Source organism: Girardinichthys multiradiatus, chromosome 1 (genome assembly GCF_021462225.1).
Source record: "Girardinichthys multiradiatus isolate DD_20200921_A chromosome 1, DD_fGirMul_XY1, whole genome shotgun sequence".
Taxonomy (NCBI): Eukaryota; Metazoa; Chordata; class Actinopteri; order Cyprinodontiformes; family Goodeidae; genus Girardinichthys; species Girardinichthys multiradiatus.
Genome location: NC_061794.1, coordinates 44,685,506 through 44,699,509, shown reverse-complemented (window position 1 = coordinate 44,699,509; position 14,004 = coordinate 44,685,506). Strand labels below are relative to the sequence as shown.

The 14,004-nt window shown below is 43.3% G+C and overlaps 1 protein-coding gene and 1 long non-coding RNA gene across 6 annotated transcripts in view; one reads left to right on the top strand and one right to left on the bottom strand.

Moving 5' to 3' along the window:
* The window catches only part of LOC124866147, a 77,118-nt gene that overhangs the window by 60,359 nt on the left and 2,755 nt on the right, over window positions 1–14,004 (bottom strand). The window lies entirely within an intron of this gene.
* Window positions 1,059–14,004, top strand: part of rgs19 (regulator of G protein signaling 19) — a 38,101-nt gene continuing 25,155 nt past the window's right edge. Inside the window, exon 1 of one of the 5 annotated variants that reach the window (XM_047361792.1) lies at window positions 1,059–1,384. In XM_047361792.1, coding sequence (XP_047217748.1) covers window positions 1,328–1,384 — 57 coding nt within the window. In that variant the 5' untranslated portion in view covers window positions 1,059–1,327. Of the gene's footprint in view, window positions 1,523–14,004 lie in introns of all 5 variants that reach the window. The other 4 variants (XM_047361807.1, XM_047361803.1, XM_047361799.1 and 1 more) reach the window with 4 other exon arrangements.

The following is a 14,004-nucleotide window of genomic DNA, read 5'->3' as shown; positions in this document are numbered from 1 at the left end:
TGTGGTGTTTAAATTATTTAAAGTATTTATACTGCTGTGCAAGGACTTTCCAGTCCCGCTGTTTTCTCATACCATTTCTGTGTTTCTTCTTTGTATTTTTTAGAGTTCAGAGTTGGTTTATTACAGTATCACAGCCTGAGTTTTATTGTGGCATAACAGGGTTTCTAAAGTCAAAGTTGTTTTACTCAATTTGCAAAAGCACAAGTCTTAAATTATACTTTAGGGACTTTACATGCTGCCACTTGCAAATGTTCTATTTCTTACACCTATGAAAAACAAGAGAGATGACAATTTGATAGGCTTTATCATATTTTATTGTGTTCTACACTAATGTGCTACTAAAACAGATATTTGCCAAAACCAGGGCATGCCATATTTCACGCATAGTGTGCTGTACATCTGCAAAAATGTCTGTGAAACTAGATATATATAAGAAGTGTTACATTTAAAATGCAATAAACTTTAGACAAAAGCAATCCAAAAGTTATTCCATGAAGAAAGTGCCTTAAAAATCCACCCAAGCCCTGTTAAAGGACCCTGTTAAACCCCTGCTGGTTTATAAACACTGCTAATAAGCCAAATAAATTAGGGCATAACAACACAATCAAATTTAGCAACATTATATTATTTACATGTAGTAATTGCTATGCTATTAGTAAATCTGCTCATTCTCAAGACTGACCAGTGCATTGTGAAGCCAAAAGAAGACTGTGGGATTTGGACAGTCCATCTGCAAAGAATGTTACTCATATATAGCTACTATTGTTAAGGCTGAGTGTGATTTGAAATGACACTAAAAATGAACTGAAAGCATACCAGCTGAAACAAATGAGTAGTGAGTCAAGAATTTGCACTTAACTAAGTAAGCTAAGAGTGAGTCTTAATAAAACTGCTACACATTTCCTTTTTGTTTTGCAAGCAAGTAGACTTTAATGAAACAAGATGTTCGTCCTACACTCTGTGTGAGAGAAAGTGTGATCTAAAAGGGAAAACTATTCAACTTAAAACTGAGGTTTACTAAAGAAAACCCCGGGACCCCTGCCTCGAAGGACGTGTGGGTCAGCGCATGCGCTCTGCCGCTCGTGTCCACCAGGGCGGTGATCTCGCTCCCTCTCTCACACGCACACTCTCCGTGGGAGTCTCTCTATCACTCTCTCTTTCTGGGAAAAACCCGAGCAGGAGAGTGGCAGAAGGGGGAGGAGGAGGAGGTCTCCTTCTTCTTCCGATTCAGCGACTGAGGCAGTCTATTTGAAAAAAAAAAAAATTTAAATAACCGCACCAAACCAAGTGGTGCGGGGCGGCTGAGGAAGAAAAAAAAACCGCACGGATGTGTCTCCGAAAGCGCAGCGGATACCGCCCTCCGGACCTAATTAATGCCAAGATTGTGAGTATCTGCTCGAGTCGTGGAACAGGCTGGAACACGGGGAGTGGGGTGGAGGAGTGGAAGGGGGCGCTGGTTTCAGTTTAACCTGCCGTTCTGAGGGCTTCTTCTCTCTCGTCGCTACGCGGTGGAAAGGGAAAGGTCGGTCTCCTTGATTCCTTCCCTCTCCTCTCCCCTCCCTCACTTCTCCTACCCTCGTTCCCCCACCCGCTCCGTCCTTTCCTCTTTCACACCTCCTCGGTTTCTGCAGCCAGCAGCAGTTAGTCTTTGGGGGTAAAGATGAAGTGAAAAAGGCGAGTGAACTCTCTCTTTTCGGCCTTTTCCGCCTCATTTAAACGCTTTTCTTAATGACACTTGACTCCGGCGGGGGCGGTTCAGTCTCGCACCTCGGCTTTTATTTCTGTATCGTATAACATGAGAGCGCATTAGAAAAAAGCGGCGATGGCACCTTGGTTCCCGCTTGGTTTTATGACATCCTGTCACTTGTCATGTCTTGTCGGTTAGTTTTTGAGAAACAGCAGAAAAGTGTGTCAACTTCTCTGCTGTTCAAATCCGTTTGGCCTTTAAAGTTACCGCTCACAGATCATGCACAGGTCGAGGTGTCATGCACTCCGGAAATTTTTCTTTACCGGTTTTAATTCATTTTAATTCACTTCGAAAGGTTATCTGTCTGTTTTGCATTAGTCTTTTTTATCTCAACCTTGAACCGAAAGAGCAGCTAATTAAACTTAAAAAAGAAAGATGTTGTTCCATCTAGCTAAGTATTTGAAAAGGAGAAATGCAAACCCAGATGACTTGTCATGAAATATGATTGATTAACTGTAGCACCATAAAGTGAGTTTTTTGCCTTGTCTTCAGGAGACACTAGTATGTATTATAGGAGACCGGCTCATAAAAGGACAGTGTGTACACATGTGACTGCAATCTAGGTGCATTTGTTGCTTTTTGGCCCAATAAAATCTCCCTTATGTCTTTTTTGATTATGAACAAACCGCCCTCCCATGTATCTTGCACTTTTTTTTGTTTTACTTTCTTCACACTGTTTCAGATCACCAAACAAAACATGTCATTCGATAAATATAATCTGAGTTAATTAGAAAACACAGTTTTTGAATGATGGTGGCATTTATTAAAGAATAAAAATTAAACCAATCTGTCATGTGGAAAAAAACTGTAACTAATGAATTAACCCAGTTTTATATCGGGCTGAGTTCAATTTCACTGGCCACACACAGGTTTGATTACTTCCAGACCTGTAGACTCAAGAAATCACTAATTTAGTACTTGTCTGACAACATGAAGTAGACATAAAAATCTTCATAAAACAATCATCATGATCCAAAGCAATTCAAGAACAGGTGAGAAACAAAGTTGTTTATTCATTGGTCTGGAAACAATTACAAAGCCATTTGTAAGGCTTTGGAGCTCCAGCAAACCACAGTGAGAGCCATTATCCACAAATAGAGAAAACATGGAAGTCCTTCCCAGGGATGGCCGGCCTAACAAAATTACTCCAGGAGCACATCGACTCATTCAGGAGGTTACAAAAGACCCCACCCGGAGCGACATCTAAAGCATGGAGACCTCACTTCTTTCTTTCTTTTCACAAAGATCCAGGTTGACTTGGTTAGCTTTTTGCCCTTATTAAACAAATCATCATTTGAATTCTGCAGTTCAGGCACTCAGGTTATCCTTGTCCTATGTTAAAGTTTGCTCTGATCTGAAATATGTTAGTTTGACAAAATCTGCAAAGGGACAATTTTGTACAGTACTGCGGGTGCTGTAGCCAGTTTAGAGCTGATCTGACTTTAAAACCAGCTTTAAGGTAGTTTGTTTCAGATCAGGCATTGAGTGAATATCTCCCTATGCCTTATTATGTGTCTGTAGACATTGCCATATTATTCCTGAAGGAGCACGAATTGAGTGATTGCTTCACCAAAACATTTTTTTATTAAACTTTTTTCAATATGTGCCGAAGAGGACATGAAAAAGTCTTAACAGTCTCTGCGGCCTTGCATAAAACACTGTGGTGCCTATGTCGTGGTATGGAGTTATACCTCACCTCGTGGGTTTGGGAATGTAGTAAACATCTAAGGTCTTATGAAAGAAGAACTATGTGCTGTTGGATGTGGACCGACCATATGGGCGTCCACATTTACGGGGCCATTGTCCTGCCCGTTTTAGATATTTTCCTGCTCCACAGTTGCATTAATGGCTAAATGACCTCTTCAGCATGACATCAAGTTCTGCTGAGGGCTGGTGATGAGCCCTTTATTTGATTCAGGTTTGCTGACCCAGGGAAACATCTAAAACAGGCTGGACACCGACTCCTGAGGACTGGAGTTTGCCACCTTTATTCTAGAAATGGCCACTTCTTCTTTTTAGGGCCGACTGTGACCTAGAATTAAACTGAAAATGTTGTAAAAGCCCATCTAACCATTTTATACCCATATACCTAAACCTTCAGTTTGTTTGTCTTTGTAGTAGTTTCATTAATTATGGTGATGAATATAAATGAAAATGTTGAGATTTCACATATAACATAACTCAGTTTATAAACCTTTCAGTTAATAAACCTATTGCCCCAGGGTTTTCATTACTTTGATTCTGATCTCCATTTGAGCCTGTAGACTTGTGAAGAATTTGGAGTCCTGACATTAAAATAAGCGGCCACTCCCGGTAGATATTTGCTACCACATATCCTGACACAGTGAGTAAAATTAATACAATTACTTCAAACCATCAGCTCTGATAAGGGTATGAACTGTCCCCCTAGCCTGCACAAATTGACGCATGGTTGGTATTAGATCTGAAACAGTTAATCGGATTAATCAGATTAATCACGCTTAATCGATTTCTGAAATAATCGTCAGCTAATGTAGTAATCGAATAATCCCTACCTGGAGTATACAAACTCTAAAACTTGCCATTTGCTGAAAGAACAAGCCACTCAGAGCAGTAATTAGGTCAAAATGTTACAAAAAATGTATACATTTTGACTTTAAGATGAAAAACCTTCTTTGTCTGTAAATATGCTCTACCCAGAACTCCTCAAGTAGCATAGCTTTAGCTTCACCAGATTCAGTAAAATTTCCCCTATTAAGCACCTTTTGCTGTCCAATTATTAATAGATTAATCGTCAAAATAGTTGACAGATTAATCTATTAGCAAAATAATAGCTTCCCCTCCGAGGTGTTCCATTTTTTAGGAGAACCATTCCTTGTGGTACTGCAGCACCACAAGAAAGGGCTTTAATTGAGGTCCAAACACCGCATCCGAAGCTACAAATCACATGCAAACTTTGGCATCATGTCCTTAAGCCGAAAAACCTACTGGGATTGTTCCCTGAAATAAAGGTTTAACAAATTATCTTTAGTGTTTTACAGTAAGGAATCAGTAAGTGTAAAATGCTTAAATTCAGATTTGATCAGTGTAAGTTAAAGTATATAATTAAGCCTCATCAGCAGGCAGTGGTGCTCTGGCACTATTTCTTTGTTCTACCAGTTAAACTAATGATTTACAGGTGGGGGTGTGGGGTTTCTTCAATGCTTATTTTTACCAAAATAAGTCATGCTTATTGCAACGTTAATGCTTTGTGAGATAAAGTTCCTCTAAACAGTAAATATCGTCATGTTTTAACATCCTATTGTGGCAGAAATCATGTGATGAAGTTATAAATGAGAGAACTCACAACAACATAAACCTAACACTGATGGCGCTTATTTATAGTTATTTGAAAATTAAATACTAAATAGACTCTGGCTGAGTAGACACTGAGAAGAATAAATGTCCTCAAAGGTTTCCAGGTTAATTCTTCAGAAGCCCAAAAATGCCTTGAACAGGGAGTCCCGGATCTGGCATCACACCTACCCTGAATGTGACCCGGTTGTAAGTTAGGAAATCAGAAGGATTTGCTAGTTTTTGAGTCCATTGACCAGGCTAAGTGATAGATGGTGTACAGCACTATGTGTGTGGTGTATTTAAGTGCGTACACACAGTTTTTACTGCAACTATCACTACACTTCATTCCTGTGGCAGCCATATTGATTTTTTATGTGAATGTTGGTGAGAGACTCAATAAAATAATGCAATGCATAGCATTGCATGAACAGGGTTTCTGATAATTTCGATAAAGGTTGAATTTTACTAATGTGATGTTAATTATGTGTTTATTTGCATTCTCTGAAACCAGCATTCATAACAGCTGCATTTCCAATATTTATACACAGATATTCCACTTTTATAATTAGCTTTCTGCATTGACCAACCAACTTATGAATATACGCAAGATTTCCTAAACAAGTTATTTTACAAGTATGTTTGTTTTCTGTTGGGAGAAGTTTTAGGACCACAACGATCCCTAGTTCCAGCAGATTATGGAGCAGAAAGTTGACGAAGTTCTGGCCTGGTAACATGAGATCAGAACCTAAAACTTTGGTGGGAGTCCACATGTTCTCAGAGAGAACTAAAGTAACAAATTCAGTCACAGTGTTTCTTTTTTAGACTTTTGATATGTTTGTGGCTAATTGTGGTGACATCAGTATCGTTTTAAATGTTAATCTCCAAACAGACACTTGCATCTCTAGGAATTTGTGAGATTCTTGTATTAAGTCTATTCCATATAAGGAGTCGCCTTTGTTTGGTCCCTTTTAACAGGAAGAGACACAGAAAGCAGAAACGAATGTGCTGTTGTGTTAAAACATGTTTAATCTGAGCAAATAAATCAGATTTTACAGCCGACCTCCTCAGCGTCCGATAATAAAGTAATACAAGGCACGTTTGGGTGAGGGCGTTTCACAGGCAGATGATTTTTCGATTAAAGAAATTTGGGTGGAAAACCGGAAGACCTGTCAGAGTTAGTTGGGAATTCAGCTCTTTCAGATTTGTGTGTCGGAGCGGGAGGAGCTCCTGCCTATCAAATGTCAGCCGCCATGTCCATTTATTCTCAGAAATCTGTGTCTTTCAGGGTCCTTCCTGGGGCTGCTTCAAATTAGTTATGCAGGAAATAAAAGTGGAGAAATTATTTATTTGTAAAATTAAATTTGTTTTCAAATTTTAAAGTCTGGATTGTTGATCACTTTGAGTTTTACAGGGTAAAAAAAATGTTAATTCACCTAAAGTAGTGCCACTGTGTTGTCACCATTGAATTTAGGATAATATAACTTTTATTGTTGTTAAATAATAATTTGGTGCTACATATCTTCAGTGACGTAGGAAGACTATACAGGCCTTTTTCTTCTTGCTGCCAGTTGGTTTACACTTCCTCTTCCTGGCTCTTTCTTCATTTCGTCTGTTACCTACTTCCTCTTTCTCAAGTTGGTCATCTCCTTCCCTCTTCATCTCTTTCTTACTTTATTTTCCTGATTTTGAAGTTCTTATTGTTCCTAATATTTTCAGTAGCAGTAGTACAAACTGATCAAAACCCCCAACCAGCACTGAGCTCTTTATAGTTGGCTTCCAAGGAGTCAGATTTTTTTCTAATCATTTGAAGTGATTTTGATCAGAAGATCTCCAGGCTTCTTTGAGCTCATTCAAAGTTAGTCTTTAGACCTTTGCTGCTTTTTTACTCATATTTTGTTCAACCCGTACTCGTACTCGTCGTCTTCCGCTTATCCGGGACCGGGTCGCGGGGGCAGCAGACTCAGCAGAGACGCCCAGACGTCCCTCTCTCCAGACACCTCCTCCAGTTCCTCCAGGGGGAGCCCAAGGTGTTCCCAGGCCAGCCGAGAGACATAGTCCCTCCAGCGTGTCCTGGGCCGTCCCCTGGGCCTCCTCCCGGTGGGACGTGCCTGGAACACCTCCCGAGGAAGGTGCCCAGGAGGCATCCGGTATAGATGCCCGAGCCACCTCAACTGGCTCCTCTCAATGTGGAGGAGCAGCGGCTCTACTCCGAGCCCCTCCCGGATGGCCGAGCTCCTCACCCTATCTCTAAGGGAGTGCCCGGCCACCCTACGGAGGAAGCTCATTTCAGCCGCTTGTATCCGGGATCTCATTCTTTCGGTCATGACCCAAAGTTCATGGCCATAGGTGAGGGTAGGAATGTAGACCAACCGGTAAATTGAGAACTTTGCTTTTCGGCTCATCTCTCTCTTCACCACAACGGACCAGCACAGCGCCCCCATTAATGTGGCAGCCGCACCGATCCGTCTGTCGATCTCCCGCTCCATTCTTCCCTCACTCGTGAACAAGACCCCGAGATACTTAAACTCCTCCACTTGAGGCAGGAACTCCCCTCCAACCTGAAGCGGACAAGCCAACCTTTTCCGGTTGAGTACCATGGCCTCGGACTTGGAGGAGCTGATCTTCATCCCAGCCGCTTCACACTCGGCTGCGAACCGCCACAGCGCATGCTGTAGGTCTTGGCTAGAGGGGGCCAGCAGGACCACGCCATCTGCAAAAAGAAGAGACGAAATCCACTGGTCCCCAAACCAGACCCCCTCCGGCCCTTGGCTGCGTCTAGAAATCCTGTCCATAAAAGTTATGAACAGGACCGGTGACAAAGGGCAGCCCTGCCGGAATCCAACATGCACCGGGAACAGGTCCGACTTAGTGCCGGCAATGCGGACCAAACTCCTGCTCCGCTCATACAGGGACCGGATGGCCCCTAATAAAGGGCCCCCGATTCCATACTCCTGGAGCACCCCCCACAGGGCATCACGAGGGACACAGTCGAATGCCTTCTCCAGGTCCACAAAACACATGTGAACCGGTTGGGCAAACTCCCATGAACCCTCGAGCACCCTGTAGAGGGTATAGAGCTGGTCCAGTGTTCCACGGCCGGGACGAAAACCACACTGCTCCTCCTGAAGCCGAGGTTCGACTATCGGTCGGACTCTCCTCTCCAATACCCTGGCGTAGGCCTTACCAGGGAGGCTGAGGAATGTGATCCCCCTGTAGTTGGAACACACCCTCCGGTTCCCCTTCTTATGAAGGGGGACCACCACCCCAGTCTGCCAGTCCAGAAGCACTGTCCCCGACTGCCACGCAATGTTGAAGAGGCGTGTCAACCATGACAGCCCCACAACATCCAGAGACTTGAGGTACTCAGGGCGGATCTCATCCACCCCCGAAGCCTTGCCACCGCAGAGCTTTTTAACCACCTCGGTGACTTCAGCCTGGGTGATGAAAGAGTCCAACCCCGAGTCCCCACCCTCTGTTTCCACCACGCAATGTGTGATGGCAGGATTGAGGAGATCCTCGAAGTACTCCTTCCACCGCCCGATAATGTCCTCAGTCGAGGTCAGCAGTCTCCCACACCCACTATAAACAGTGTTGGCGAAGCAGTGCTTCCCCCTCCTGAGGCGCCGGACGGTTTGCCAGAATTGCTTCGAGGCCAAGCGGTAGTCCTTCTCCATGGCCTCACCGAACTCCTCCCAGGCCCGAGTTTTTGCCTCAGCCACAGCCCGGGCCGCAGCACGCTTGGCCTCACGGTACCCGTCAGCCGCCTCAGGAGTCCCACAAGCCAACCACAACCGATAGGACTCCTTCTTCAGCTTGACAGCATCCCTTACTGCCGGTGTCCACCACCGGGTTATGGGATTGCCGCCGCGACAGGCACCGCAGACCTTACGGCCGCAGCTACGGGCAGCAGCATCGACAATAGATGTGGAGAACATGGTTCACTCGGACTCTATGTCTCCAACATCCCCCGGGATCTGGTCGAAGCTCTCCCGGAGGTGGGAGTTGAATACATCCCTGGCCAAGGGCTCCACCAGGCGTTCCCAGTAGACCCTCACTATGCGCTTGGGCCTGCCAAGTCTGTCCGGCTTTCTCCTCCTCCAGCAGATCCAACTCACCACCAGGTGGTGATCAGTGGGCAGCTCAGCCCCTCTCTTCACTCGAGTGTCCAAAACATGCGGCCGAAGGTCTGATGATACGACAACAAAGTCGATCATCGACCTCCTGCCTAGGTTGTCCTGGTGCCAAGTGCACTGATGGACACCCTTATGTTTGAACATGGTGTTCGTTATGGGCAATCCGTGACTAGCACAGAAGTCCAATAACAAAACACTACTCGGATTCAGATTGGGGAGGCCATTCCTCCCGATCACGCCTCTCCAGGTGTCACTGTCGTTCCTCACGTGGGCATTGAAGTCCCCCAGCAGAATAATGGAGTCCCCGGGAGGGGCACTATCCAGCACCCCCGACAGGGACGCCAAGAAGGCCGGGTACTCTGCATTACCACTCGGCCCGTAGGCTGAAATGATAGTCAGAGACCTCTCCCCAACCCGAAGGCGTAGGGATACGACCCTCTCATCTCATCCACTGGGGTAAACCCCAACACGAGACGGCTGAGCTGGGGGGCAACAAGCAAACCCACACCAGCCCGCCGCCTCTCTCCGTGGGCCACTCCAGAGTAGAAGAGAGTCCAACCTCTCTCAAGGAGATGGGTTCCAGAGCCCATGCTGTGCGTGGAGGCGAGCCCGACTATTTCTAGTTGATATCTCTCGACCTCCCGCACAAGCTCAGGCTCCTTCCCCCCCAGCGAGGTGACATTCCACGTCCCTAGAGCCAGCCTAAGCATCTGGGGATCGGGCCGCTGAGGTCTCCACCTTCGTCCGCCACCCAATCCTCTTTGCACCGGTCCCTCACGGTTACCCCTGCAGGTGGTGGGCCCACTGGGGGATGGCCTCGCAACTCTCGTTCGGGCTTGGCCCGGCCGGGTCCCGCGAGGAGATTTTGTTCAACCCTGTATGGAAATCCTACAGCAGTTTCTAAGATGGATGTCTTCACAGAGATTCATCATCCTTTCAGCTAATATCATTTTGGGAATTACCTTGTTGATGCTAAAATACTGTTAAACTGTTATTATTGGCATTTTTCATTAATTAGATTAAATAATATAAATTGAGTCTTTATTACCAGACCACTATTAACAGAAAGCCTAAATATACATTTTTCTAATAAATGTTTGTCTTTTTTTGAGTATATAACAATGATTCATGTCTATAGTCATCTTTTAATGGCAAAGTACACAACTCAAAATGAGTGAATAGCAGTTTATGTCCAAAGACCATCAGAAGAACCATACAGAGAGCCTTCAGAAAGAGCCACTTGAAATAAAATATCAAGACAGTCTGATGTGAAAATAAGAAGAAATGAGGGGTTAACTCAAGACTTAGTACTATTTTTGCCTTTGCTGTAAACATTTACCACAGGTTGGTTACGTTTGTGTTGCTGGATTTCCTGGATAATGTCACAGAAGGTTTGTGTCTGTGTCTTAAAGCTTTGGTCAACTTTCTAAGGACTCTTAACATGTACAAGACACACACATACACAATTTAGACACCAAAAAGTGATGGTTTTGGACTGTGAAGCCAGAATACCCAGAGAGAACCCCTGCAGGCATTGGGAGAACATGCAAACTCTGTGTAGAAAGACCCCCAGCTGGGATTTCAACCCAGGACTTTATTGGTGCAAGGTGCAACTGTGCAGACCCCTTTGGTGTTCACTTGGATTTAATTCAACAGATGAATTACATCTATAACTTTTATGGTTATAAACTATAACCATACAAGAAGAATCCGTCTTTATACACCACAGCTTAAATCACCGAGGTACATCTGATTATACTGATCTCAGTAAAAAGAGCACTGAAAAACATCCTGTTTGCTGAAGCATTTGAACTGAAAAAAGAAAAGAGTATTCTAGAGAAACTTTGAGCAGCAGAAAAGCCTTTTTTTGTAATAAACAGTAAATTAGGTATTTATATGTAGTAAGATGTCAGATGGACCTAACAAGATTTTCAGGACTTTATGAAAACGTTGATAAATGTTAGGCAAATTTATTTATGTAACACATTTCAGCAACAAGAGAATTCAAAGTTTATGACAAAAAACATAAAAAGTACATTGCCGTGGCATGATAAAGTAAAGTAAAAAAAAGTAAAGAAAACTTGGACTACAGACTAAAATGAATGAATTTTACTAATTTAGTGCTGAACGAGCCCCCTGTCGGACATTCTAATGTTTTAACCCATCCATTGATACACCCAGGACTTTTTGGTCGTAATATTTCATAAAAATAAAAACATATGGGGGAATATTCCTTTTAAAAATGATGTACGTCTGGACCAAGGTGCTCTGTAGCGTCCTACTAACTTCTAGGAGGGTCCAGCTCTGCCACAGTCTGTCGGGAAGGGGTCTTTTACAGTGATCTGCTTCTCACTGTGGACAGCGAGGTCCTTTATGCATTTGTTCCAAGGTAGAACATCGTAAGAACATCCTAATTAACCTTCAGCCCCAGTAAAAACTTTTACCAATGTGTTTTAATTATTAGTTTAAATAGAAGAATCAGTACCCTCTACAGGGTACTCGAGGGTTCATGGGAGTTTGCCCAACCGGTCCACATGTGTTTTGTGGACCTGGAGAAAGCATTCGACTGTGTCCCTCGTGATGCCCTGTGGGGTTGCTCCAGGAGTATGGAATTGGTGGCTCTTTACTAGGGGCCATCCAGTCTCTGAACAAGCGGAGCAGGAGTTTGGTTCGCATTGCCGGCACTAAGTCGGACCTGTTCCCGGTGCATGTTGGACTCCGGTCCTGTTCATAACTTTTATGGACAGGATTTCTAGGTGCAGCCAAGGGCCGGAGGGGGTCTGGTTTGGGGACCAGTGGATTTCGTCTCTTCTTTTTGCAGATGACGTGGTCCTGCTGGCCCCCTCTAGCCAAGACCTACAGCATGCACTGGGGCGGTTCACAGCCGAGTGTGAAGCGGCTGGGATGAAGATCAGCTTCTCCAAGTCCGAGGCCATGGTACTCAATCGGAAAAGGGTGGCTTGTCCTCTTCAGGTTGGAGGGGAGTTCCTGCCTCAAGTGGAGGAGTTTAAGTATCTCGGGGTCTTGTTCACAAGTGAGGGAAGAATGGAGCGGGAGATCGACAGACGGATCGGTGCGGCTGCCACAGTAATGGGGGCGCTGTGCCGGTCCGTTGTGGTGAAGAGAGAGCTGAGCCGAAAAGCGAAGCTCTCGATTTACCGGTCGGTCTACGTTCCTACCCTCACCTATGGCCATGAACTTTGGGTCATGACCGAAAGAACGAGATCCCGGATACATGCCAAAGTCATTTTAATAAACGTGTATAATTTCAAACATTAGAATCATGATAATTAACCTTTGAAAGTTGCAAAAAAAAAGGCAACTTCTCCTTTGTGTCATCAAGAAGCTTTCTATTAGGCAACAGCTATACAATGAAAAAGCTTGTGGATTGTTCTTTATTTATTATTATTATTTTCTAATATGCAGTTTTGTTTGTATTTTTATATTTTATTCAAACTCATCAAGTATTCTGTTAAAGTCCTGATATTGGATTTGATTCTTTTATTTGGGTTTGTGCATCTGGTAGTGTAAATTTTAACCATTTGAAATGTATTTGTCAAGTCCGCAGCAGAAGACTCGCCATAACTTTATTTATTCGTATATATCAGTATTTGTGTGTTATTGTTAATGAAACTCTGTATTTTCATGTTTTTCTATCACATTATGTGATTGATACATTTCCTGAAAAGGAAAGAAAGATCATGATGACAACCGTAGTATCTGTCATCTTAGGGTAGGACTTTAGTTCAATCAGTGATCACTCAGATGAAAAGGTTTTAAAAAGTCCTAAATTAACCAGAACAATTAAAATTTTGTAGCAGTAAATCTTTGGTTTGACAGCCTTTCTTTTCCCTCAAAATGACTTCTTAGCCTTATTAGTTTTCCTTATTCAAGCTAATTGGCTTGAGGAGCACCAGCCTTGCTACTAATCTCTGTCTCATGGTTTCAATGTGGAATTCAAGTTAGTCATTTGATGGGGATGTCAATCGTGAACTATCTTCAAGGAGATATCTAAAAGGCAGCTGCTTTAAAAGGTTCGGTTTTTTAAACGGTTTTCCAGAAAAAAAAGCTATGCAGAACATTTTCCAGTACACGATGACCTAAGTTGTTTCTGTTCATGCAGTATTTGATTGAATGTCCACTTTTATGTTCACCCTAAAATGTTGTCTACGTTTATATGTTGGCTGGAAAACGAAGTATCACACATTGTATTTGATCACAGGATTGATTAATGGGCCTACAGTATGGACTATTCTCTGATTGCCTAGACGGTGATGGGATGTGCTCTTTGGCACATTCCAGATATTCTCATTGGGCTTTTGGTGCATTTCATTTGTAGACCAAATCGTGATTTCTGAGCTCCAAATTGGAAAAATAAACTTTAACATCCCCTGAAGTTGAAAGTCTGACCTGAAGTTGAAGGTTCTCCACCGAAAGCAAACACATAATCCAATATGGCTGCCTGATGGGTTGCAGTAATAAAGCTTATTTGGAAAAACATAATTTTTCTTCCACTTCATACTTGTGTTTTAGTTAGTGATGGTCTATCACATGAAATCCCAATAAGATTTGGTACAATTTGTGGTTAAGATGCAACAAAAAGTTTAAAGGGTGTGAATACTTTTGCAAGACACTAAATGAAATTGATGTTCATGCACTCTCGTCCTTAGAAACATTTTTAATGCTTTCTAAGCATTATCTGTAAATTTAGAGTCTGAAGGATCCTTGGACTGGTCTCTGGGAGGAAAGAAATGTATTCAGAACAACTAAAACTAGGGGTTAGGTTTGGGATATAACTCTGGTTTTATA